This window comes from Emydura macquarii, unplaced genomic scaffold (assembly GCF_026122565.2).
Source record: "Emydura macquarii macquarii isolate MOO-44397 ecotype Brisbane River unplaced genomic scaffold, CSIRO-AGI_Emac_v2 contig_554, whole genome shotgun sequence".
NCBI classification, from domain to species: domain Eukaryota; kingdom Metazoa; phylum Chordata; order Testudines; family Chelidae; genus Emydura; species Emydura macquarii.
Genome location: NW_027130691.1, coordinates 7,468,528 through 7,495,889, shown reverse-complemented (window position 1 = coordinate 7,495,889; position 27,362 = coordinate 7,468,528). Strand labels below are relative to the sequence as shown.

At 39.4% G+C, this 27,362-nt stretch overlaps 1 protein-coding gene across 1 annotated transcript in view; it reads right to left on the bottom strand.

Annotated features, from left to right (window-relative positions):
• The window catches only part of DNAH10 (dynein axonemal heavy chain 10), a 94,084-nt gene that overhangs the window by 55,967 nt on the left and 10,755 nt on the right, over positions 1-27,362 (bottom strand). The window contains exons 8-35 of the mRNA XM_067539936.1: positions 25,725-25,955; positions 25,257-25,447; positions 24,546-24,744; positions 22,851-23,045; positions 21,873-22,043; positions 19,395-19,571; positions 18,870-18,995; positions 17,349-17,518; positions 16,518-16,669; positions 15,894-16,058; positions 14,945-15,152; positions 12,850-13,006; positions 11,378-11,854; positions 10,935-11,093; positions 9,849-9,965; positions 9,664-9,766; positions 9,258-9,436; positions 8,094-8,305; positions 7,516-7,672; positions 6,469-6,702; positions 6,245-6,367; positions 5,086-5,319; positions 4,337-4,560; positions 2,996-3,265; positions 2,727-2,910; positions 1,263-1,397; positions 689-841; positions 75-263 (exon numbers count right to left, since the gene is read on the bottom strand). Of these exons, the coding sequence (XP_067396037.1) occupies positions 75-263; positions 689-841; positions 1,263-1,397; positions 2,727-2,910; positions 2,996-3,265; positions 4,337-4,560; positions 5,086-5,319; positions 6,245-6,367; positions 6,469-6,702; positions 7,516-7,672; positions 8,094-8,305; positions 9,258-9,436; positions 9,664-9,766; positions 9,849-9,965; positions 10,935-11,093; positions 11,378-11,854; positions 12,850-13,006; positions 14,945-15,152; positions 15,894-16,058; positions 16,518-16,669; positions 17,349-17,518; positions 18,870-18,995; positions 19,395-19,571; positions 21,873-22,043; positions 22,851-23,045; positions 24,546-24,744; positions 25,257-25,447; positions 25,725-25,955 (5,292 nt within the window). The remainder of the gene's footprint in view (positions 1-74; positions 264-688; positions 842-1,262; positions 1,398-2,726; positions 2,911-2,995; positions 3,266-4,336; positions 4,561-5,085; positions 5,320-6,244; positions 6,368-6,468; positions 6,703-7,515; positions 7,673-8,093; positions 8,306-9,257; positions 9,437-9,663; positions 9,767-9,848; positions 9,966-10,934; positions 11,094-11,377; positions 11,855-12,849; positions 13,007-14,944; positions 15,153-15,893; positions 16,059-16,517; positions 16,670-17,348; positions 17,519-18,869; positions 18,996-19,394; positions 19,572-21,872; positions 22,044-22,850; positions 23,046-24,545; positions 24,745-25,256; positions 25,448-25,724; positions 25,956-27,362) is intronic.

Genomic DNA, 27,362 nt, shown 5'->3' with positions numbered 1-27,362 from the left:
CAAAGAAGTCCCAATCCACACAGCACACATATACATTTTTTATTTTACTTCACTTTGGAGTAAACTTTCCCTACCTTTGCCAAAAGAAAACCTTCAGAAAAGAGCATGATTTCACAGATTTGCTGGAGATCTGGTACAATCACAACCACAGGCCTGAATAAAGCTTTTACAGATTCAGGGAGCTCAGTACGGCCAGCATAACCAGGATTCATGGTGATAAAAATGCCCATTCGTCCATCCAGGGAAATTTCCTGCCCTTCAAACTAAAGCATAAACAAATGTCAGAACTATATTGACTCTGACTTAAAAAGATAAAATGGCAAAAATGCTTTGCACTTCTACCTGAGGATCTAAAAGCTTTACAAACCTTAATAAATTAAGCCCCACAACCTCCATGTAAGGTAGAGGTGTGTAGTTATCCCCATTTTACAGATGGAAAAACTGAGGGAGAGAGACGTTAATGGGAAATGCTCATCATTTCCGAAAATCAGGCCACTTAGTTAAGTGCCTAAATATGGACTTAAATACCTAACTCTTAATACCCAAGTGTGAAATGTTTATCACAAGTAAATTGCATTTTATGACACAATCCCTCAATCTCATGCCGTAAGTACAAGACTATCCTTCTTTCTCAATAGTGTTTTAGTTTGGTTTGGGTTTTTGCGGGTTTTTTTGTGTTTGTGTTTACCTGAAATGTTTTCAACTGATTCATTAGAGCATTTCGGATTGTCTGGATCTGAGAAGAGATGACTGAAAGCACAGAAGCATCTATACGATTAAATTCATCAAAGCATCCCCATGCCCCACACTGGGCAAGACCGGAGAAAATTTTACCGACTGCCTGAAAACAAAACAAAAACACCCCAAAAAACATTGAGCACTAGCACATTTTGGCATACAGTACACCTGTAAAGGACTTCATGTAGCCTATGAATATTTATCTGCCTTCCCACTCCGGGATCTATTGCTAGGCTTATTCACCCTATGCTGGTGGCCTAAAATGAGCTTGGAATCTTATCATCTAGACACGGATTCTCACTGCACCAAGGCAAAGCCAGAATCCAGAACTCCAATCATCTCAGGAATTTAAACAAGAAACAACCTTTTTTTATTATATTTCATTTTCAATTGTACGGCACTTGTTTGTAATTAGAAGAGGTCTTCTTCAAAAGTTAAGGGCAAGACATCTAGCCTGGGCACTGTGAATAATGGTGCTATGGCCAATATCCTGTTACCAGATAACATCACCTTCTAACTCTTACTTTGAAATCCATGCCTTCTCCACAGTTTGTTACAACACACAGCAAGCCCAGGGCTTTGGCCAGATCCTTGGTTGTCTCTGTTTTACCTGTACCTGCTGGCCCTGCAGGTGCTCCTCCCAAAAACATGGATAAAGCCTTTTGGAAACAAAGCACAAAAGCAAAGCTGAGCATGGAGAATGGTAACACACTGAAATTCAGCTCAAAGATTTCCAACAAACATTTCCAAGAAAGTCATGTTTGCTCAGTAAAAAAGAGTTATGCAGGTTCCTTATATGACACAGTGTAGCATATACATATATAAACAGTACGACATAGTTTAGCTATGTGGATATCATATAAATTGTTAAACCTTGGCCCAGGTTTGGGTTGCTTAGCAAATATACTAATTAGAAGAGCAAGTCAGTCAGAGACTGCATGGCACTCATGAATTTCATGATTTATTTCCACTTCATCCCTGTTTGTGCTCTCCCTTCACCTCCCACAGCTGCCAGAGTGCCTCTTTCCCAGCATTTCCAGTTCTGGCTCCTGCCGGTCAGTTTTTACATTTCATGCAACAGCCTCTCCAGCAAAGACTGATACATAAGCATGGAAAGTCAGCAGAGGATTAGACAGAACAGAAGATGGGCATCAGAAGCCAGAAATGAAAATACTGGCTGAGGTAGGAGTTTTGGCAGCCAGCAGCAGAGGAATTGAAACTCCCAAGTGGCACGACCATCACTGTAATAACGCCTTAAAATGATCCCCTTTCAGCCATGATTTTAACAAAAATAATAACACAGTGTACGTTGGTACTTCCTTTCAGCCCAAGATCTCAAAGGTTGGCATTACCCCATTTTACATCAGAAGAAACAAGGCACAATGAGTTTAAGTGATATTCCTAGTCACACAGAGCAAATCAGTGGCTGACCTGGGACTGGAACGCCACATCTCCTGACTCAGTGCTCAGCACAAACCTTGCAACATTCTAAAAATTGCTTTTTATTAATTATCATTATTTATTATTAGTACTGTAGTAGTGAGTAGGAGCCTTAACAATAGACCAGGACCTCATTGTGCTAGGTGCTGTACACAGAACAAAAAACAGTCCCTGCCCCAGAGAGTTTACAATCTAACAAACCTGTTTACACCAATCTCACTGACAGAAGCATTGTGTACCCACTACAAAGCTTCTAATGTATTCCCAGGATCATATTCATGCTGGAATTTAAGAAACTGTTCTAACTAACGGTTAACAAGATGACTGACGGATCATTTAAACAACCAGCCTTGAAGCAAATTTTGACCTAGAGCTTCTTTTACGTAGTCTTTAAACATTTCAAATCACATGGCGTTTTAACTGAGTTTAAATATGCAATTATCTAAATGTGCTTACTTGGAGCAAAAGAAAGTGGTAATAAAATAATCTTGTGAACCCCAGAAATACATTTCAGCAGAATTTCATACAAAAAAAGCCCTTTAACCTACTTGTGTGAGCGTTAGATAGATCCGATCTGTAAGGGGAGTGATGACTAGTCTTCCATTCAAGCCCATATATTCATAACCATACGAAAAGGTGCCAGTGCACTGACGTACATTCAGGTCATCCGGCTCTCGGTCCCAGTAAAAACGCAGCTGGCTTTCCCATTCAAACTCTCGAGCTTCCATGATGCTGTAAAAGAGAAAATTGTTCAGATGAAGGTTGTGACTACAGAACACAATCTCTCTGGTATTATCACAGTGGGTCAGTGGATTACCTGTCTCTTACAAACGTATCAACAATATCTCTGGCATGGACATCAATGATGAGAACGGTATTGTATTTTTTCCTGTCATTTCTACTTAATGGCTTTGTGATTCGGGTAACCAGGGCATCAATCTGCTGATGCATTCTCTTGGCATAAAGTTTCATTGCCTGTTTTTCTCCTTTCTTTACTTTATGAAAGACGTCTTCCACCTCCCAGGTCCACCAGATCTGATTAGCAGCCAGCACCATCATGCCTTGGTACCTCAACATCCAGTCAACTCTATAGAAAATATGGATAATATATTTGAAAGAAGAGTTCTACCCTGAATTTTTGGAACAACTACTATATCAGTCTGTCTTTCCAGAGACAAGACAGGATTCTGTAAAGGTGTCAAATACTATTTTTTTTAAAACTAGGAAATTCCCCCACAATAAAACTAACTAACTTATAGTTAAAGATTATTAAGTGCAATTTATAACAAGACAAGAAATACCATTACACACATCACTAACATTAAAAACCATTAAAAGCTAAGGAAATCACATGCTCTGATTAGGTACATTGTGCTGAGAACAACTTTAACTTCCAGTTATGCACATAGACCTTTGAACAGAAACATTTTCATGGCCCAGCCCCCAAGCAACCTTAGTTCTCTCCTTATAATAAACAGCCTCAGACAATCATAAACAATCAATAAAATCAGAAATACTTTAAAAATTCAGGAGTACATTAATATCATCCATCTTATCTGTTCATTTATCCTTCTATATTATTGAAACATATTGATCTGTATATATCTATAGTGCCCATCACTGAAGAACATAAGTACATCCAGTCTCTTTCCCTTGAGCAAAATAATTCCACTTCTAAGTGAACAAGTGTCAAAGGACACAAAGCTAGTGGGTGAACAGATCCTAATTCCTAAGCAAGTTCATACAACTATTCTTTATACTGAAAAGCAACCGTTAGTGTCATAACATTTGGCCTACAGAATAATCTCCATTACATAATCAATGCTCTAAATTACATTTCCAGTTATTCACTTAGAACAGATAGAACTAGATTTTGTTCTTCAAATGTAACATTTAAAAAGCATTTTTAAAGATCAAATAGAACTACAAAGTTGTTTAGGTGCTGGGCATTGAGAGTTTTTCCGTTCAACTGTCTGTGCATGTGAACCGGGTGGCAGTCAATTTTTAATGGCCCCTTTATATACAGAGCAAGAGAAGAGAATTATATTTAAATAAAAAAGGAAGTCTCTGCAATATTCTCTCTTTTTTTTATCTAGACTTCAAACTATTAATGGTTTATTATGCTTCAGTTCTTATCCTTATTCTTTGATTACTTCACCTGCTTCTATCTTCACAGTATCGAAAAATGGCCTCTTTAGTAATGAGTCTGTTTGTTCTTCTCATTTCAACCAGAACAGCTGTCATCCAATTTTCGACTCGGCCCTCTGCTGCAATGGCCCGCCGGAACTCCATCACTTCTCCTTCAGCTGAAATCATTGCTGTTGCTATTTTTTCCCCACTATCACCCTCCTGAAACTTCAGGGATGCTATGTTATCATACATCTGAAACATACCAGCAGAGAAACACATTATACTAAGCTCCTAAGATCTAGGTACCTCACTTACCCCCATTAAAGTGCAAGATCAGGCTCTAAGCAATTAAATATAGTTGTCAAATTATTTTTAAATGCTGACAGCCAGATTTTGCACTGAAATGTCCCAGGAACCCAACTGCAGAGACTGTAAGTCAGCATAAAATTTGGCCCAATTAACATTTTTACAGAAAATACAAATTTACCAAGAGTTATAAAGATGGCTATTCCATAGTAATTCACTATGGGGTATCTTGAACCTTCCGCTGAAGCCACTGGCACCAGCCATTGGCACTGACAGGATATTGTACTGGATGGATCACTCAATCTGGGCCAGTCTGGCAACTGTGTTTCCTATGTTGCTATTATAGCACTTTTAGTATGAAAGAAACACTAGCAGGCTCTTAATAATGTATATAGTACAGAATCTTCCACCTAAAAATCACAGTGCTCATGGTATTCATTGTATTGAATTCTCATAAGCAGGATGCTGTACCTTTATCATGTGTTCCTGAACGCAGAGCGGGTCACTACTACCAAGAATGCTGAGTAACTCATCATCAGATATAAAGAAAAACCGGGGGAAAGCATTCCGCTTTGAATCCAGATAATCGTTCAAGCTTTTCTGACATTTCTCTAGACCATCACTTATATTCTGGAGGTCTGTGAGTCGATTTGGGGCTTCACAGCATTTTTTTATGACTGGGTCTTTTACAGTGTCACCCATTATCTACAGACATAGAAAAGAATGTTTAGAAACTACTGAGGAGTAATGTTGAGGAGCAAATTGAGTTAGATTTCTCTTTTGACACAATACTGAACAATATAGGGTGTTATCATTATATACAGTCATACTTTTTATTATTATTTACTATTTCTACAGTACGATAGCTATGACAGATAAGTCCTGAAGTGCTTGCAGCTGCAGAGCCTTTATTACTGACAATGATGCACAAAATGGAAAAAGCATCCAGTTTGATTATCAGATCCCAGCTTAAATGTGCAGGACTGGCAAGTAGAAAAGAAAATATTTTTACTTGTAAACTGATTTCTGTGTCAAATATGCTCACCGAGAGACAATAAACAAGGAACACCACACCGATATTTTTACAATCATTTGGAACAGGAAACACTCAAGCACTTTGTCCCAATGGGACTACTCAGTACTTAAAGTAAAGCAAGTGTAAAAGTATTTGCAGGATCGGAGCCATAGGTAGGAAGAGAGGCACAGAAAGGTGAATTGACTTGCCTACAGCCACTCAGCAAGTCAGTAGACATAGGATTAAAACTTATACATTTCCGACTTCCAGTCCCATACTCAGTCCTCTAGAATACACTGCCTCTCTACACAACAATGCTTCCATGAGACAAAATGGCTTGTCCTGCCAGCCATAAGAGACATTGACCTAAATATCTACTGTGCCAACACCAAATGAGGCAATGTGGTTCAGAAGAAGCTGATTGTTAGAAGTAATACAAAAGTCATAAGCACAACACTGCTGGAAGCATTGCTAGAGAGAAGTACTTGCTTAGACATCACCAGAAGAAAAATGTTATGGCACTGACAGGACTGCAGTTAACTATGGAGCTAAAAGCAAAACATATCACATAATTCTCTCAGTCACAAGCCATTACAAAAGAGGTCAGTTACTTGCCCTTTTAAATATCCTGTCTATGTTGTCAAATTTTTTTGCTTCCTCTGGAAGTTGTGATCTTATATCCCCACCAATAAAGATGCTCTCAAGGTACATCCATTTCCTCTGAACCACCATCCAGACCTAAAAGAAGAATCAAGTGTTACTGTCAAAGAAACAAGTGCTACAAAAAATCTTAATCATGAACAAAAGCTGACAAATTAAACATTCAGTTTCTTCCCTACCTCAATAACTTCACCAATCAATGACAGAGTTTTTTCCCAGTGGTGAACTGTTGACAGAAAAGGACCTACAAATCGACTGCCTGAGATACTCTGAAGATTGACAGCATTGTCATCAAGAATCTGAGTAATTTCATCGACAGATCCCAAAATGAAGCCTCGCTCTTGAGTGCCTTTGAAATACCTCTGTACAGTGAATTTCATGTTCTCCCAAGTTTCCACTATCTCCTTAACACCCTGCATGTGAACATAAAAAGAAGGATGTTTCAGTCTTGTAAAACTAGACGACAGTCATTCTAACATCAAAATGAAAATCATTAATTTAGGAAGTCTTTTACACATATTTTTTAGCTCTAAAGGGCAGGTCTACCCTAAAGGTCTCAGGTTTTACTCCGTAAAAATGCCACCTTCTTATCCATCAGATCTGTTCTTAGTGTGCATTAGGAGTTTTATCTGCTAGTCTTAATAACAGAAATAAGTTATTTCTGCTTTTTATCACTGCAGAGCCAACACAGCTCAGAGAGAGATAGATTCAGTTTCATCTAGTGCCTCATTAACAGAGCTATCTATTAAGTTACCTCCAAAGCAGCTCCAGTGAAAATAATGTGGTTATACTAGTATCATTGAAGGACTGATCTGAGCTGCAGAACCATTGTTACCAGCAATGATGCATGAAAAGAAAAGCATCCAGCTTAACTAACAGATCCCATGTTAAATGTGCAAGGGCTGGCAGTTGGGAAAGAAAATATTTTTCCTTATAAACTGATTTCTGTGTCAAGCAAGTTCACTAAAAGACAATAAATGTGGAACACCACATTGACATCTTTACAATCACTTTCAAAGTAGACTCGCACTTTAAAACCCATCTAATTCAAACAAGGATTACACAAATGGCAAAAATAACCTTTTTGGCAACTGAATGTTAAACTATTTATTGTTATTCTAAATACCATTTAATAACTAAAATGGAAAGATCAAAAACAATGAAGAAAACAAAAGCTCCTGTTGTTGTGTCTTCAAAACAAGCGAAGTATTATTTTAAAAACTCACCTTCTCAATGCTAAGCTCTTTAACGGCAGATCCCACTATCTCATTGATAACATCTGAGTATTTGTGCAGCTCCATAGCAAACATATTCTCCAAAGTGAATGTTGCTGTTGTCATTTCAAAACTAGTGCCAGTTCTCTCCATAAGATCTTTCCAATGCCTGAAAGAGTTTCAATACATCAACACATTATAAGCAAGACCAGATACTATCAATAGGGATCAACTTAAAATGCGGCAAATAATACCATCAAACGAAAACAAATTGGAGGGAACATTCATTTCCTAGACACTCCATCTTCCCATCACAGCCAAACACCAGGTTGGGGGTTAGTTTAGCAGCTCATTCTTTACTTCCCCCCATTTGGTGGGAGTGTGGTTTTGGCAGTTCTGTGTGATGCAGGTGAGAGAGATGAACTGGTAGCTTTGAGCTGTCAAGCTGCTGTAGCAGAAAAAGGGGGGTCATGCTGGGCAGTTTGAATGTCAGGGGTGCTGGTGATAGGAAAAAAGAGCACTGATTTGATCAAGTCTCAGCGATCTCTGCTTGCACATATAGAAAATTCTTTAAATAAACTGGATCAAACCTGTCTCTTAATGCTTCATTTTTCAAATCAAGCAGCAAAGGAATGGAGTCTTTGAATGCCTTCATCTTTGCTTCCAGGTGATAGGCCACAGGCACACTGCGCACTTGCTTGGGCAGCTTTCGGAGGGTTTTAAGAAATCCTTCAATACCTTCCTGGAGAAACTGCACATTGAGATTTACCCAGAGGGTCTGTGACCATTCCTCTTTAGCAGCCTGGAAACAAGGTAGATGGAAAATTCATAACATTTCTTTTTAGGTTACTATGAAAAGAATGTAACAAAAATATTTATTATTTTTAATGCAATAGCAGTCAGAGGCCCCAGTCAGCATCAGGGCCCAAATGTGAAAGACACTGTACAAACAGTATTAAAGGCAGTCCCCTGCCTTGATGAGCTCATAGTCTGATTTTAGACAAGACACAACAGGAGAAGCAGTAACACGCTTTACAGAGGCACAGTGTGGCTTTTAATGTTAGTACATTTTAATTATTCCAAAATCCCTGAAAAAGAACCAACCCTCTCTTACTGACCGACTAAGGTCAGTTGGGGCCAGACCACTACCCAAAATCAGCCCTGCACTTAACTACAGGAGCAGTCCCATTGAAGTCAATGAGACTACTTGTGGAATAAGATGCTAACCAACATGGACTCAGAGATTTTCAGGTCAGAAGGGACCATCATGATGATCTAGTCTGACCTCCTGCACACTGCAGGCCATATAACTTCACCCACCCATTCTTGTAGGAGATCCCTAACCTCTGTCTGAGTTACTGATGGCCTCAAATCATGATTTAAAGACTTCAAGTTACAGAGAAACTACCATTTACACTAGTTTAAACCTGAAAGTGACTCATGTCCCATGCTGCAGAGGAAGGTGAAAACCCCCCAGGGTATCTGCCAATCTGATCTAGGGGAAAATTCCTTCCTGACCCCAATGAATAAGGGTAACAGAATCTGGCCCTAACTATGACATTATCCTTCCTGGACCAGTGACTATATCTAAAGCACTATTCAGGCTTATAGATGACATCATTCAGCTGTGATCTACATTCTGGTAGTCATACAGATAAAACGATCACAACTTATTTCAGTCAAATCAATAGGAACGGACTTGACTCCAACAACAGGGAAACTTTATATTATACATATTTTTATAGAACACTTACTCTTTGTAACTTATAAATTTCATAGATCTGCTTTAGACCCTTCATATCCTTCTGCACTTTTAGTAAGTCAGGGTACATTGTAATTGGAAGGTCAAAAAGTTTCTCAGCATTAGCCAACTCCTGACGATTTTTCTCATGTTTTTCCAGTTCTTTATCAAAAATATCTAAGAGCTCCAATCCTGTAGAGGGAAGGAAAGTCTTCTAGACAAACACTTCTAATGGACTATAACGCCCCATTTATGTATACATCTACACAAATTATAGTTCTACAAATGTCATACAGTAAATTGTTCAGCTCGTATTTTAAGAGGAAAAAGTATTTTGAAAGTACATAGATTTCTGTTCTCAAATGTATCGATCCTCAGACTACTTTAGGATGTAATTACAGAGACGTAAGTCTTCTTACCTTTGTCAAGATTCTCCCCAACGGCACCAGGTCCCTCAGTAGTAAATCTCTGGAAAAAATCTGCTACCTGGCTACTGTAATCTCCAATCTGCTCCCTTGTAATCTAAAGGGAATATTGTTTGAATTAGGGGGGTTTTTCCTTCCTTTTCTAAATGCATTTTAAACATGTACAGTAAAAATATTACCTCCGTGAATGTCTTTTTGATGCTTCCAAGGCTGTGATCAACTTCTGATGCATCAAATAAGAGGGTTTCCCACATTTGCTTAATCTTGTCGACCAAATCTCTCTCCTCTTCAGTTGTCTAAAGAGAACAAATATAATATAACAACTGAAGTGGAATTTTGGAGAGAAAGCTGAAAGTTGAAAAAGCAAGCAGAAACGGCAGAGGGTGTCTGAAGCCTTACACACATACGAATACAAAGTATGTGAGCCTGCAATTCATACTCATGTGAAGAATCGTGACAGAGGATGAAAGTAACCCATGCTGCAGAGGCAACACAAGATCTAAAACATCATGTAAGCCTTCCATTGGGAATACAGTGGGTGCCCTTGAATAATGCAGTGCATGCACACCAGCAAAAGAATCTTCTCATAAGCACCACATAAGCTAAGGTAGAAGGCCATGATGTGAGTGCGCCAGGACGGGGTCGTGGGATGGGCATTTTCACAGAATTTGTGATTCCAACACCCACACAACTAACACAGAGAGCTGCAGCTCCTACTCCAGCGCACAGGGAAGGAAAAGCAGATACAGTGGAGAAGTGCACATCAGCCCTGATCACTGACCCTGAATTAGAGTGGTGGATTTCACCTCTCAAACCTCACTGCACTCAGGGTCAATCTAAAGCCTACTGAAGTCAATGGATAGTTCCACTGATTTCAATGAGCTTTGAATCAGGCCTTCATTCTGGATAAAGCCCAGTCACTCAGGCTCTTTGTGAGTGGAGTGGATTTTTCCAATGAATGGTACTATTGACTTCTGTGGAAATACTCATACAAGTAGGAATTACTCACAGGAAAGTACGGGTTACAAGATCAGGCCTTCAGTTATGAAATATATAAAAACACTATTTAAATAACCTGCATCTGAGCTAAACAAATGTACAGCAAACTAGCAAATTTCAGTCTGGGAGTAACAATGTGAAAATATTACCTTTTGATTCTCTTAATTCAAAATAGTTAAACTAAACTTCATTCGTTTACATGAAAAATGTTTATGTCTCAAACACAAGTATAAAATATCTATAGGATTAGACATAAATTCACTTACAGGAATGTTATATACTGCCAGGGTACGGTATCTCTCCTGAATGTCTAAATATTTCAGTTCCACCTGTAAAGACAGATCTTTGATCTCTGCAATTGTGCCAAGAACAAATTTGAGATCTTCCAAAGAATCAGGAGCTTTCCTAAGGTTCTGCGATAAACTCTATAAAAGAAAATTAATTTTTAGAAACAGCATTAAGAGAATTATTAGGCAAAAATATAGACAATTAAGTACAATTATATTAAGTCAGCCCATATAAAACAATTAAATAATATGCATGTATGTTTTTAATTAGCAGTTAGTTAACTCATGAAAAAGATGAACCCAACATCTCATTGAGATTTCTTTTTCCCTCATAAAATAGGAGGCTTAGGTCATGCAACTCTGCCGCACCACTCAGAGCTGGTTAGAAAGACTGATTATCACTGAACAGAAAAAACATCTACCTCAATTTCTTCCAGAAGACTGAAGAGTGCCTCTTTTGCAGATTCATTGAGAAGTTTTCCAAGAGAAGTCACCCAACCTTTTGCATTTTCCTGCATTGTGTAGGCTAAAGGACCCACGTTAAGTCTAATGCACTGTTCATCTTTAATCAAGGGCTGTTGAGTCACTTCTTGAGCTATCTTAATATAGAACTGCAACTTTTCATCAAAGGTGACGCAAGCTGGTTTCTTTGCAGCAAACTTCTCCATAACAATGGCTTTATCTAATTTCCACAGAGGGCGATATCTCTTCCACCGATTCAAGTACTTGGTGAGAGAATTGAGGAGCTTGTGTATGTTTTGAGTGATGAGAACAGCCTGTTCAATTATTAGCGGGTTCTGAGAGATATCATTAAAAAAACTCAAGGTGATGAGTTCGTCTTCTTCAGCGTGCTGAGGAGGGCAGTCAATACAGGTGCCACGCATCCACCGTACAAAATGCTGGAGTTTTAGTATTAAAAAAATTATTAATGGGGTGAGTGAAATTAGTCACAGTGATTAACACTTAAGTAGGAGATTGCTGTACTAAAATACTCAAGGTTAACTCTGATCTGAAATATGCAGGCATGTCTGACTTTTAAGCATTTGACAAAACAGGAGGTTATACTTGCCTATGAATCTGAGATCAGAATTGAGTTCAGAGTACCCTCTAGTGCCAAATGTATTCTTCCCAGTATTGTTATTTGGTCTGTTTTTCAAGTCTGCCTCCTGAGGATGCCATAAACTAGGCCAAACGGGCAGATCCAGGTTAGTCAGACTCAGCAAGATGGTAGAGCTTGAGCAGCGAGTCTTGGAGTAGGAAGGAGGAAGGCTGGACTGACCTATATTTATGTTTGTAGGAGCTAAGTGTGTTGTCTGTTCATCAGTGCAGGGCAGGATTGCTCCTAGAACATGGTGTTTCTTTTCTGTAAAGGAGCAGTGAGTATCCTATGACTGTGGACAGACCCCTGGCTGGATATCATATCCCTTTGAGCTAGTATAGGAGCTATGTCCCTCTCCAAGCACCTTCCTGAGTGCTAGCTAAATAGACTGCCATGCTGCTTGTGAGGAGGTCAGTGGCTATAGGAAAGGTTACTTATACCTCTCTTCCCCCTAACACACATATGTCCCAGAGGGTAGAATCCAGTCATAATTGTATTTGGATGGTATTTCCTGCTGGTATTTATATATGTATAGGGTCAAATCCTAAAGCTTCTACCCAGGCAAAACTCCTGATGAAGTCAATGGGAGTTTTGCCTGAATAAAAACTGAATAAAGATCTCAGTTTGGTCCTTTGTCATTAGCATAATTTGTAAAATAGAACAGGTACTGAATACTTTTATTCCAACCAGTATGATCTAAATCTTCCCCATGACACATGTACCCATCCAAACATAAAGCAAGAATAACTGATTGTGTCAATAACCAAGCCCTGCATAATCTTTATCAATAATCACCTTAGTGACTTCAACACAATCTCTGATGCAATGAACACTTATTTTGTCGATTTCACTGGCATTAGGATGTAGGATTATCTCAGGAGCAGATAAAATGGTTTCTGTTTGGAACAGTGGGACATCCCGAAGAACTGCTGCATTAAAAGCCTGCAAATTCCTGTTAAAAAAAAGTCAGACAATCTTAATCCTGCATCTTGTAGCGTCATAGATAGGCACAGATATGTGACAATGAACAGCAAAAACTGCAGGCATGGGGTCAAACTCTCCCCTCATACGTGCAAGCAGCTCCCAATGAAGTCATGCTGACTTCAACTGGAAGCCCACATGTGCATCTGAGGACAGAACTTGTCCCAGTGTGCCATGCAGAGACTGGTTTGATTGGTAGACTCTTAGGGGGCTGCAAGAAAACAGGCAAGAAATTGAATTCTGGTAAACTGATTTCACAAACATTCCTAGAATACAGTTGAGGAACTGCTTTTGGTCCAGCCTAGCTGGCACAAAGGGGCTGTAGCAAAGGCATAATCTGCTCTTGGAGCACTTATGGTGCAGGGGGCCTCTAAAACCAGGTTGTTAATCAGCTCCACGGCTGCCCTCCCTCCCAGGGGGCACACTCTGGAGCAGACTGAGGGGCAGAGTAAGAGGAATATAGTGGATCAAGGGTTGGAGGAGGTATAGCCAGTGTGCTTTTACTCCCAGTGATTCTGTACCCCTGAAATGGCCCAATGGGCACCTGTAAAAGGGGCTCAAGTTAGCCAGCGCCAGGGTTCACATTGGCACCTAGCAGCCCCAGAATAGAGATGCAAGCACCCATTCGTCTCACCCTGTGGTGAAACTAGTGGCCTCACAGGGATGAATCTGGCCTCCAGTGTTCAGACTCCCAGAGAGTATGTCTGATATATGCTGAATGCAGCCTACTCATACTGCAGAAATTGTACCTTAAGCCTTCTTTAACCAAGAAAAAGACGGTTACTTACCTTGTGACTGTTGTTCTTCAAGATGTGTTGCTCATGTCCATTCCATTCTAGGTGAGTGCGCGCCCCGTGCACAGTTACTGGAAAAGTTTTCCCCTTAGCATATCCTGTAGGGCTGACTTCGGAACTCCCTGGAGTCCCGCACGCATGGTGCAGTATATGAGGTGCTGCCAGCCCTGCGCCCCCTCGGTTCCTTCTTGCCATCAACTCCGACAGCGGGGACGGGGGGTGGGTCATGGAATGGACACGACCAACACATCTCGAAGAACAACAGTTACAAGGTAAGTAACCGTCTTTTCTTCTTCCAGTGCTTGCTCATGTTCATTCCATTGTAGGTGACTTGCAAGCAGTACCTTGAAGGTGGGCTTGGAGTTCATAGTTTGGTTGACTGTAACATCACCCTACCGAATCTGGTGTCATCACTAGCCTGTTGCACAATAGCACAGTGGGATGTAAAGGTATGCACCGACGACCATGTAGCAGCTTTGCATATGTCCTCCATGGACACCCGCGCCAAGAATGCTACAGAAGACGCCTGCGCTCTGGTGGAGTGAGCTGTGACGTTGCCCAGTAGCGGAACCTTCACCTGCTCATAACAGAAGCGTATGCAGGCAGTTATCCAGGAGGAAATTCGTTGTGGCGAGACAGGTTAAGGTTACAGTTAAGAGACACACACGAAGCAAGCAAGAACACAGTTCCAGTAACCATCAGTGGCAGAAAGAAGGAACTGAGGGGGAACAGGGCTGGCAGCGCCTCATATACCACGCCATGCGTTCGGGACTCCAGGAGGCGCCAAAGCCGGCCCTACAGGATCTGCTAAGGGAAAAAATTTCCCGGTAACCGTGCATGAGGCACCTACAATGGAATGGACATGAGCAAGCACTCAAAGAAGAACACAATAATATCCATTTACACAAAAGTAGACTTCTCTTTTAAACATTTCTTAAGTCCTGGGGTATTAAGTTGACAGCGCTCATGTTTCAAATAGTGTATGGACTGGGTGCTTAAAGAGAATTTGGGGGGCTGAATTAAATTTTAGCACCTATGAATTTAAAAAAAAGTAAACAAATGCAAGACAGTAAATCCATTGAACAGATGCAAGACAGTAAATCTACCAGACTTACTTTAGAACTAACTGTGTCAATGTATGATAAATCTTATTTTCCCAAAATTCATAATAGGATGCTAGTTTCGAAGCTTTGCCAGTGTTTGTGTTGGCAACCAGCCCTTCCATTTTTGTAAGCAAGGGTCCAATAGCAACATACTTTCTAACAATGTGTTCCACGTCTTTAGATCTTTCACACTTAATATACTCAAAGAATTCCTTCACTCCTGTAAAAGTTTATGAGAGCAAATTATTATTTATCGCTATTTAGCTGGAATAATCACAATAGATTAACAAAATAATTAGCTGATATTTATCTTTGAACAGTAAATTCATCTTGCAAATTAATTTAGAATATCTTCATTATTATATTAATCCTTCAGACCTTTTTGGTGTGTACAGATTCAAGAATCCCAAACTTGACTAAAACAGAGATTTTAACATATGGAGGTAACATTTTTAATCACCAGAGACATTCTGAAATAGCTGAACTCCACTAGCGTACACTAATGACTGGAAGATCTGCTGTGACTGAATTTCACAAATGAGTAAGAAGCAACTCCAGACCCACCCTGCATGACTGTAGTCTGCCCGACAGAAGCTGTGCAGTACAGCTGCACAAGAGGCAGGAGACACTGTATGCAGGGCAATGCTGCACCAAGGAAGTCACTGTATAGCAGCATATGGTGGAGTGAGGGGAAAGGACAGGACATAGATGACCAGAAGCAAGGCAGATGCAGGTTAGAAAATCCACTGCTACGCAGATCTTCATGTCTCACCACCACCAGGGGGATGCTGAAGCTATGCTTGTACTCGCTTCACTGTATTATGACATTGTACTGTAATTAGCCTTAAGAAGTACTAACACTGTGTTCTCTTGGCAACAATAAAAGAGATGTAGCACACACACCACTTCAGTAAGACTCTTCACAAAACTGCGAAATGAGAATACAAAATATAAGACCTACCAGGAAGTTCATCCTCATTTTTCAAAGGTGGGGATTTAAATAGATTTGTTGACTCTATTAATAAAAGCTTGTTGTTTATGTCTTCAGCATTCTTATGAATCTGATGTACAAGGGATTCAAACTTCCCAATGGCTTGGGTGCACCGAACAATATAATCACTAATACCTGGAAAATAAAGTGTGCCCGTTTTATTCTCTTTCTTCATCATGCCTTACACCCCCATTTTATTAATTAGCCTACCTAAGCTCCTAAAAAGCTATGAAGGCAGTACCCATTCCTTCTAAGACCAGAAGGCTATTCAAATGTCATGTATAGGAAATTCAATTCCACATTCATTGGGGAAGACTCCCATGTACTTCTTTAACAGGCACTGGGTCAAGTCAACAGACTGCACCGCATTTTCCACAGGGTAACAGTCTATATTGCCAAACCTGGACTGTGCACCAAAGATAGCACAACTCAATTCATGGCATCGCTGATCTTGAGCTGCATTCACTTCTGCTCAGCATTTTAGATATAAGTAACTGCAATGGGCTGACACGAGAAACAAAAATTTATAGCTTGGGAGATGGTTTACTGAAAATTAATATTTAAAGGCCATTTTAAAAATATCATCTATCTTACCTAAGGAGTTCCAGTTGAGTCTCTTGTACCCTGATCTAAATACTCTCCAGAGCTCTTGAATGTGATCATCAAGAAGCTGGATTTCAGCTTCATTTAGTGTTCCCATTAATCTATGATAGTGATCCAACATCTTTCTCATTCCATCTGTGTATCTAAAGAGAGTTACAAGCATAATGCAAAACAATAAATAAAGATATTGCCTAGAGCATTTGGAAACCTAATTTTGAACCCAGACATGAAGTGCTACACTTGAAGACCTCGAGTTTTCCCAAGGTTAACAATTCAGTCACCTAACCAGAGACTACTGGATCATCACCTCTCTGTCATCCTCTTTACACATCAATGCCATTGAAGTCAATGGAAAGACGCAACTGATCTCAACAGGCGTTGGGTTGGGCCTATAGCACCAATCCAGAAAAAGCATTTAAGACATGCTCAATTTTAAGCACATGAGTGAAATCAGTGTCAGGTGCTTTCGAGAATCCCAGTAAGCACCTATCTGCATTGTTAGTGCCAAGCAGCTGAAGACTCTTACAATGCATAGCAGGATAGTATATGATTTGCATTACTTCATGTTTTTCTTGGGGGTTACCATGTGTTTTGTTTGCTTGATATCATCAGGCATAATACAGAAACCAGAAAGCACCAGAAGCAAGATTATTTGTCCAAAGTGTCCATTAGCAATTTTGCTCAAGGAAACATAACATTGACTATGGGGTCTCGTATTTTTAAAATTTGATTAAAAGGGCTCGTTCCTGTTCTGAAGTCCATAAGAATATTGCCATTAAGTTCAGTGGGAACACAGAGCATGTTCAAATTTTATATCTTTACCTAAGAAATTTGTCCTCTTGTAGTGCCACGTTCCTTGCTATTTCAGGGATTGGAAACCCCAGTTGCTCCATGTATTTTGTTTCATTGATAACCTCTTGGAGTTTGGGAGAAAAATTGACTGTGAAACGGCTCCACTTCTCCCCGGTGTCAAACTCTTCAGAACGTGGGCTCTACAGCGCAGAAGAGAAACAGCAGCAAGAAGGAGGGAGAGGACACGTCAGACGGTTAAAATCAAAGAAACAGTTACCTTCAAGGGGCACTTTCAAGGCAGACAGACTGAAACACCTGTGTCATATAGCAGGCTTGACGTTCAGGGCTAGCTGTGGAAATGCATTTCAGACTCTCTGCCACACTCAGCACTTTCTTTTCATAAATTAAACACAACTTCATTTAAAATTGACCACAAGAGAGAGAACAAATAGCCCCCTTTATATGCCATGTCAATGATCCACAATAGAAAACCCAGTGATGGTTCACAGTCAAGCAACTGCTTGACCAAAAAGATGTTTCTTGCATTGTGTTCCTATACACTGAAAACTTGGACTCTGCTGTCTCCCCTGAAAGAGGGAGCACTGCAGCTGGAGACTCTCCCCTGAAAACACCCCACCTACCTTCAATCCCAAGCATGAACATGTAGGGACACTCAGTGTCCCAGAGCTGATTTCAACTTTCACAGTTGTGCATAAAAGGTGAGGTGGTCCTTAATGAAACCAATTCCCAAGCCATAAAGAGATTTCTAGGTTAAAATTAACACCTTGGATTATTACTTATTTTTATTTTAACATGTTTATTATAGAAGTGCCTAAAAGCCAATTATGAAAGAGGTCCCAGTGTGCTAAGTGTTGTACAAATACAGAGTATTAGATGGACTCTGTCCTGTGGAGTTTACAATCTAAATAGGAAGGCAGACACAGGGTGGGAGAAGACATATAACACATGAACAGAGTGAACAATGTAATGGCAGCAAACTCATGTTAGTTCCATGATTTTTTTGGCTTGCACCAAGAAGTACATGGGAATCAAGTTGTCCTTTTAAGTGGAGTACCTTACTGTGAGCCCATTACCCTGGTACTGTAAAAAATACTAACAAATTTCTATATAGTAAAGATGAGGCTGTTGGAAAACACTTACTATTTTTACAACACCAGAATAATGTGCTCACAGCAAAGTAGGGATATTAAGACATAGCACTGGCATGTCCTACATAGAATTGCTAAGAATGATGGCACAGAGCACATTATCATTTATGCTTCTGCCAGGTCGTTCAACAGCTTTGACAAATATGACAGCCCATGTCCTACGTAGGGCCCCAAACAATTTTGAGTTCAGAATTATCGACATTTCCCCAAACAACACAGTTCCTCTCTTTATGAAACCACTCTGAGAAAATCTCACCTGGCCAGTACCTTGGCTATAAATCAAGCCCAATGCACAAACAGAAGACTAATACATGACCCTTCTTCCCCTCACCTGACTGGAAGTGTCTGCATTAGCTTGGATTATGGCCCCAGAAAGATGGACTTTAGCAAGCAGAGTTTTTTTCAATAGTACTGGGAGCATCTGTTCTGTCCAGTCCCTCCAGTGATCATATTTCAGATCTTCATATTCTTTCATTCTCTTAGCCACTTCCAGATACTTTTGTTTTACCTGTAAAAAGGAATTCAGCTACATTCATCTTATTCTATAGTACAGACAGAGCTGACAATTTCTTGTCTGAATGTGGCCATTTAAATTAGTTTGTAATACCTATTTTTATTAAATAAGAGAGCGAGTACAGTCTAGTGGTTAATGCAGGGGACTGAGACTGCAGACTCTTGAGTTATATTGCCAACTCTACTACTGCCTCTTTGAGAAACACTGAGGGAAGTCACAATCAATCTGTGCCTCGGTTCCCCATTTGTAATATGTGTATCACAATACATATGCCCACAAACTGCTGTGAATCTGAATTAATGCTCAGAAAGCATGTTTATATATTTGGATGAACAGCGCTATTGAAGTGCAAAGTACTACTAACTTTATTAAATACCAATGAAACCAACATACTTCCTTCCCACGCTCACTAGCCAGCAACTCCTCTACTTCTTGAAACCGAATAATAGTGCGTTTGATACGATGGAAAAGGGATCGTGCCCAATATATTGCTCCAGCCATTGGAGGATGATTCTTGTACAGAGGTGGATTATTGAGGTTTTGGATGAAGATGTTATTAACTATGTCGACCTATAAAAGAATCAAAACAGTATAGAGTTGTCAGAAACATCACTTTTCATCTGGACTATCTCAAGCACATGCCGTACATAATATAAGGATCAACAGCTAATTCCAGCAGCAGAACAATAACAGTTTGTTAATAACTTCCATGGCACTTTTCCTTTGGATTAAGCTAATTAGACAGAATTATTTGATCTTCTACATTTTCAACAATAGACGCAGGTTTCACTTTTTATATTCCCAGCCAGATGGTACTTCACTGTTAAACACAATGTCCTTTTGATGTTCTTGCATTTTCTTTTATTAAAAAAATTATATAACTTTATATTACACACACACATGCCCATATAGGTATGCAGTCATATTTTGATTTCAATCATATAAGCAACGTTACATGGTTATCGTAATATTATTCATACAAAGAGAGAAAAACAGGCTTTCAATACAAAGGGATCAATCCTGACTTCATCTGGAAAATGGAAAAAGTTGTGTGACAGAATCTATCAGGCCTTCTCTGCCCCCTGCTGGAGTTGTCAGTGCCCTGAAACCCCTCTTCTCAAGGAAAACCCACGTAAGCCAGGCTACCAATAAAACAGCCCTCCAGAGGACTAGATGGGCCATAAGGGGACACTAAAAAATTGGGAGCCTACAGACCAGTTAAGAAGGCTTGCAGGCTTCCACTGAGAGGGAGTGCTAGGCAAGATGACTATAGAGAAGGAGCCCAGAACCTAAGGGGTCATGTCAGGGCTTTGCCGTCAAGCACTGCAACAAACCACTTGCCTTTGAGGTGTGTTTGTTTATTTAAAAGCACAGATAAACAAAGATAACAAATTCAGAATCTGGCTGTTTCGAAATTGACGCCAAGCTTCCAGCATGGTCCGCTCTGCTCCAAGCAAGCGGCCACAACTTGTGGACTAAGGCACGGAGCACGAACAGTATCACACTTGGCCCCCAGGGGGTACTATGAAGCAGCTCCCACCTGTGATGTGGTGGAATTACATGTACAAATAGTGTTGTGTGCAAATAATGCAGTAGGACAGCCATGATCTTACCATGGCAGCTACAGCTGCCTAATACAACAGGATGTGCCATCTGGTCAAAGGAGGAGTCCTTGAGCTGGCAAGCACATATTCTGCCACTATCAGCACACAATGGCAGGCATGCGTTTCATTGTGTGTATTACTGCTGCTCTGAGAAAGTGCCCTGAACCATTGTGGCAGTCCTCCAAGAGACACCCGGCAAGGAGACATCAGGCATACGCTAGACAGGTATTTGTCTGCAATGGCAGGATTTGACACTAAGGGTCCTACTGTGCAACTGGTCTCCGTGTGCAATTCCCTCAAAATCAATGAGAATTCCTCATGGAGTGGCTACAGAACCAATCCCTAAACTGGGATTTTGTACCTAGCAGGAGTCTATAAATGGCAGGATTTGGGCAAATGGAACCTGATCCTAAAAAGTGCTGAGTATCTGCAGTTCCTATCAACCTCAATGGGAGTTTCAGTTATTCAGGACCTCTCAAGATCAAACGCTTTATTTGGTGCCACAGAAGCAGGAGAAGAAAGGCAACTAAAAATATCAGTGAGTAACTAGTAAACTGAGGTCGCTTTTCAGAAGGAAACAAATATTACAAAAATGGTCCCAGGAGAAATCTCTTAGACCTATAATGAGCACTTTTCATAGTTCCTTAAATGTATCCTACACTACTTTACACTCTTGGAATGAAGGATATGCCCTGAAAAAGCTCCAAGTGGACAAAATGCAGCAGCCCCTCTTCTTAGCAACAGGTCATTAAGAAGGCATTATCTTGGTGCTCTCTTCTCAGCTCTGGTCTGGACTACCTGAGAAATCACTGCTCCCTTTATTGCCCTGATCTCCCACAACTGCTATGTTCCACTAGAATTGTGGAATTGTCATCCACACGAGGAAACTCATAAGTGTAGGGGACAAAATTTGCACAGGAGATGGAAGGCTGTAGAACTCACGCCCACAAGAAATAAGAATGTCCACAGACCCCATTGCATACAGAACTAAATGCAAACCTCATCTCCCTTTGACCCACATAAGTATCTTAACACATACACACACATACACAAACATCTATACACTAATCATGCTATTTCTCCAACAGGCTGGAAAGAAAAGAGAGAGACAGATTGTTTTGGTTATTTCTAAATACTTGGGAGGCTCTCTGACACTATGGTGAGAGGGGCAATTGCCAAGACAAATAGATTTAATGTTCAAGGAGGAATACACTTCTACTTGGTAGAGAATTTTATGTGTTTCTTAAGAAATTCTTAAGTGAAATACCTCTTTACAATACTGTGCCAGAATATCGTTAAATTTCATCATCATTTGTCTATTGATGGCATCCCGAGAGCGGATGTGTTTGAAGTTTAAGAGCATGTCAAAAGCAGCTTCTGCTGATCGAAGGGTCTTAAAGGACTCATCGATAAAGTTCTTGGCTTCTTTTTCTATAACCTAGACAAAGAAAAATGCAGCAAGTCAAGAAACACAAAACTGCTCATGGATTAACCTTGCAGAAACAAAGGGAGGAAGACAGAATGGCATAGGTGGAAAACACATAACTTTGTGCTAACAATATATGATTTTGCTTCTCTTTATCTGAAATTCTTTTTTTTTCCAAAAACCAACTTATGCCTGTTCAATGGCCTCAGGGAAACGAGTGTGCTGGATTTCAGTCCAATACCTACAGGACAAGTATCTACATCACAAAAAGCACCATCCCAACTGGTACCATTGCTGGCCTTCTCAGCAGACAAGTGAGGAACTCAAGGAAAGTGAGCTTTAACTCCAGTGGTGCTGGAACTGGGGGTGCTGGAAGTACTGCTGCAGCCCCTTGGCTTGAAGTAGTAATAACAAACCAAATACGTGGTTTCCAACATCAGCACCCCCACTATAAAATTGTTCCAGCATCCCTGCTTAACTCATGTTAACCCGTGTTAGCAGGTGACTGTCAGGAAGGCATGCTCTGTCACTGCTCAATAAACAAAGAGCTTCAGACTCCAGGGCTGTGAATGAACCAGAACCTTTCACCAGCTCTACGCTCACATGCGAAGTGTAAAACAAACAAGCAAACAAAACTTGGCAACCCTCCCAAAATTCCAAATTACAATGTTTGGCCATGTTTACCTAATTTTGATTTTATTATTTATTCACTGAATTTTTATTTTTCAGCCTTACTTTTATTTTAAGTTTACATTTTAAAATTCTAGAAGAAAGACACAATGTGTTATAGAAATAACCAGCACAGGATCTGCTACCTACCAGGACTTCTGATTTAAAATCTTCCATAACAAATTTCCACTGAGATGCACATTTGATGCTAAAAGGATCAAAAGTCAGTACTTCCATAGGACTAATCAGACCATCAACCCTTCTCAATACATCATCAATGCGCTTTGGATCTCCAGTGACAGCTTTCAGTTCAGGACCAAATATATTGTAGAACTCTTCAATAACCTGTTCATTCAAAAAACAGACAAGAAGGAATTATTTTAACTAGTTTTCCGCCACACAATATTCTTTCCTTTAATAAATAACTTTTACATAGAAGAAATAATAATCCTTACACTGACACACATTTTGTATAGAAAACTAGCCATTCAGTATCACAGTTCTTATTCCGACAAAATTCCCATTCATGCTGGTAGGAACATACTGCTAATTACTACAAAGTTTATATCCTTTCTCCTACTTCAAGATATACTTTCTGATCCACAACTCAGTCATCCATGAACATTTATATTTATTATGTCAATATGATCAAACAAGAATGTCCACACATTCTTACAAATTATCTTGCATTTGATATACTAACCCTTCACATGTCAAATTGTCTAAAATACTGTACATGGAAAACTCCCAGTTACAGTAATTATTTTTTCCCCATACTAAGTATGTTCACTAGTATTTCATATAATGCTGATAAGCTACTAAATGCTAAAAATGACTAATATATAAACTATTTGACTGTTTTAAATCTGTATTGAGCTATGAATACAGTAATGTAACCCTATTACAGTATATTTTTCCAGACTAGGGCGCTGGTCTTCAGAAGACTTAAGTATGTGCTTAACTTCACACACAGGTAAGAAGTCCCATTGACATCAATGGGACTGTTCACTGCCTCAACTTAAGCCCATGCATAAATCTCTGCAAGATTTGGTTGTAGTTTTGGATAATTGTTCCTCTATTTATTTCTGTGAATTTGTTTTTAAAACATTACATTTATTCTTCAGTGTTAAAAGTACACTTTTAAAATACAAGACCTCTTAAAAATATTTAAATTATTTTAATGATAATATAATAATGGGTAAATTTGGTGGTGAATCACGTATTATCTATCTCCAAATAAAGAGCCCAACTTGGATTAAAGTCAGCATCCATTTCTGGTCCTACAGAGGTTGACCCAGATATAGGAACCCATTTCATAATGGCGTACTGGTGAACAGACCCCTATACCTACACAAATCCCACAGAAACCAAGGAGATTCTGCAGGCATCAGAATCTATCCACATGGATCCCATTGCAGACATGGGTCCATAATTATTACACCTCCATAATTGTATCCCTTTTGAAATTCCTTCTCCAGTTTCAGTGGCTGGGATTTTGATCCTTTTCCTTTTCCTCCAACTTGCCTTACAATGAGGTCAAGGCCAATGGTATTTCAAGATCAGATAATAAGTGCTCAGGCAGACAGAAACCATCTGCCTTCCCCCCTTTGCAGCCTATGTAAATTAGAAAAAGTGCTTAACTTCCAACAACCTGGGAGGCAGGAGACCTACATTTCCACTACAACAGTATTACCAAGAATCTGTCAGGTGAGCCCATTAGCAAATTTCTTAAAGGCTACTAAAATCTTATTCAATTCAGCAAATGCAATACAATGCAAAACAATCTCTCATAGTTATGGAATTCAGACACTCAATCCTCCTATTTAAAACCACACACATTACTACCTGCACAATATCAAACAGATCTTGACAGATCGAAGCCATATAATCTGTTTTTTCAAATAGACGCTTTCGGTCAAATTCCCATCGTTGGTCTCTTCCAGAGGCTTCAATTTGGGCACGGATATCAAAATAGGACTTTTTCCACATTTCAAGGGTGCCTTTGGCTTCCAATAATTTAGTTTTTGCAACACTTCTATCTTCTCTATTAACCAAAACGAAGCAGTTAGAAGACTGACAAGAACCCTTAACAGTCTAAAATGAAATTACACTTTCACTGAGCTAGAATAACTTGGTTCCATACAATCTTCTATTTTAATAACATCTAGCTAAAACTTAAAATTTAACAATACTGTCTCACCCTCAATAACATGTTATGACTTTGGTTCTTGAAAAGTTCAAAAGAAAGATTTCAGGGCAGATTCTGATAGCACTTACAATATATTTGTACCATTGTGACTCCACTGATTTCAATAGAGTTACTACTAATTTATACCAGCTCATGTGTAAAGGGAACCATCACCCCCATTTCAAAGCTACTCAATAATATATGAGAGTGTAGATAGTGAACTTCTCAAATCTACCTTTAAATTTTCTAAATATAACCAAAGCTCCTGAAAATAAGTAAAACATACTTGATAAGATATCATACTTGGGTGTAAGATAATCAAAGCTACTAACAGCTATAACCTCATTAAACAAGAATCTACTGCTTACTTAAACAAAGTGCGTAAATCCACAACTTTGCAGACCCTTGCTGTAATTTCCCATGCAATTCTTTCCATGAGAGGTATCATTCGCTCATCCTTGTTGTAATGCCGTGAGATAATCCACACCATTCTCAGTGCGTTCATCATTGAAGGAATTGTATCCAAGACGATGTTAAATCCAGTGCCATGAGTTAAATTCTTTTAAACAGAGGAGAAATATTGTGAATAAGGCTGCATGAAGAAACAGATACATATTCTATTAATCAAATACTTGGGCTCAAGAGAATTTATGTGACTAACAAACATATGGCCAAATTTAGCAAACCTAATATCTAAGAAAATGACCGTGCATTTTTAGTACAGATAAAAGAATGAGAGGCAAAATAAAAAAGAACAACTGGGGTTATATCAAAAGAAAGACATGACTGAATTAAACACTGACAAACCTTTCCAAAGTACCATTAGATAAACATACCTTCAAATGGCGCTCCAGAGTTGAAAGAAACCTAACATTATCTACAGCTTCCACATGGTGCCTGCTAAGATCATTTATGACTATCCGCAAATTTTCAAGAAGTCCAGATTCAGCTTCCTTTAGTATTGCTAAGACTTTTTTCACTAATGGGAGCTTTATCTGTTCAGTGAGAGCACTTAAAGTAGCATTTCTTTCACGCCACAGGTCAATTTCTGCTAGTGGGCCATTACCCTGAGGATGAGAGGAAGCAAGAAAAGGCATCTGAATTCTCTGTATGAACCAGGGGAAAATTATAACCATGCTGACATTTCTTAAGCTTTTCTTTGCAACGTGTACAGTGTACTAAACAAGGCTGCATCAATAAAGATATTTGTATAACCCCACCTGCATAATATGGCCACAAGATATTTTTGAAATACTGAGCACTTCCAAAAGGAAGAAATATTTACCAATCTAGGCTCCAATTGTGAGATAAGCCCCACACAAACAGACCCCTGAAGTCAATGGGGCTTCACACATGCAGAGGGGTCTGCGCACATGGGACTAATTGCAGGATTGGGGCTTTAGACCCCAGTCCTGCAAACACTTAAGCATATGAGTAACTTTATAGATATGAATAGTCAGGTTGAATTTAATTGGATTACTCACTTCCATAATGTTACTTATGTGTGTAACTTTTTGCTGAATTAGGTCTTTACAGTGTGAATTTCTGAATGTTCATGAATTTTTCAGGAATAAATAAATGCTAAATTAAAACAAAATGTCGTTGCAGATTTTAATATTATTTAATGTTTATCACATTGATTTGACTAATAAGGAGACAGCTAATGGTGATTTTGAAAATGTACACTCCATTATCCAAGTTTATGCTGATGAAGATTCAGAAATGGGGATAAAGTAAAGTTTTCCCCCTTTTTTTTTCCCTAAAGCGTTTCTATCAAATGCAAATACAAAATGTGGAATAACAGACTAGACAATAGTACTAAAAAAAGGATCTGGGGGTTATAGTGGATCACAAATTGAATATGAGCTAACCATGTGATGCAGTAACAGAAATGGCTAATATCATACTGGGGTGTATTAACAGGAGTGCTGTATGTAAGGTAATTATCGCACTCTAAACAGCACTGGTGAGGGCTCAGTTGGAGTAATGTGTCCTGTGTTGGGCACCACAGTTTAAGAAAGATGTGGACAAACTGGAGAGAATCCAGAGAAGAGCAACAAAAATGTTGAAAGGTTTAGAAAACCTGACTTATGAGGACATGGGGAAAAAAAGGGGGGCAAATTTAGTCTTGAGAAAAAAGAATGGGGGGGGGGGGGGCTGATAACAGTCTTCAAATATGCTAAAGACTGTTATAAAGAGGACTGTGGTCAATTGTTCTCCATGTCCACTGAAGGTTAATCTTGCTTGCTCGCTGCTTAATCTGCAGCAAGGGATATTTAGATTAGATATTGGAAAAAACTTTCTAACTATAAGGATAGGTAAGTACTGGAATAGGCTTCCAAGGGAGGCCATGGAATCCCCATCATTGGACATTTTAAAGAATAAGTTAGACAAACATCTGTCAGGGATGGTCTAGGTTTGTTTGGTCCTGCCTCAGTGCAGGTTCTGAACTAGATGACCTCTTGACGTCACTT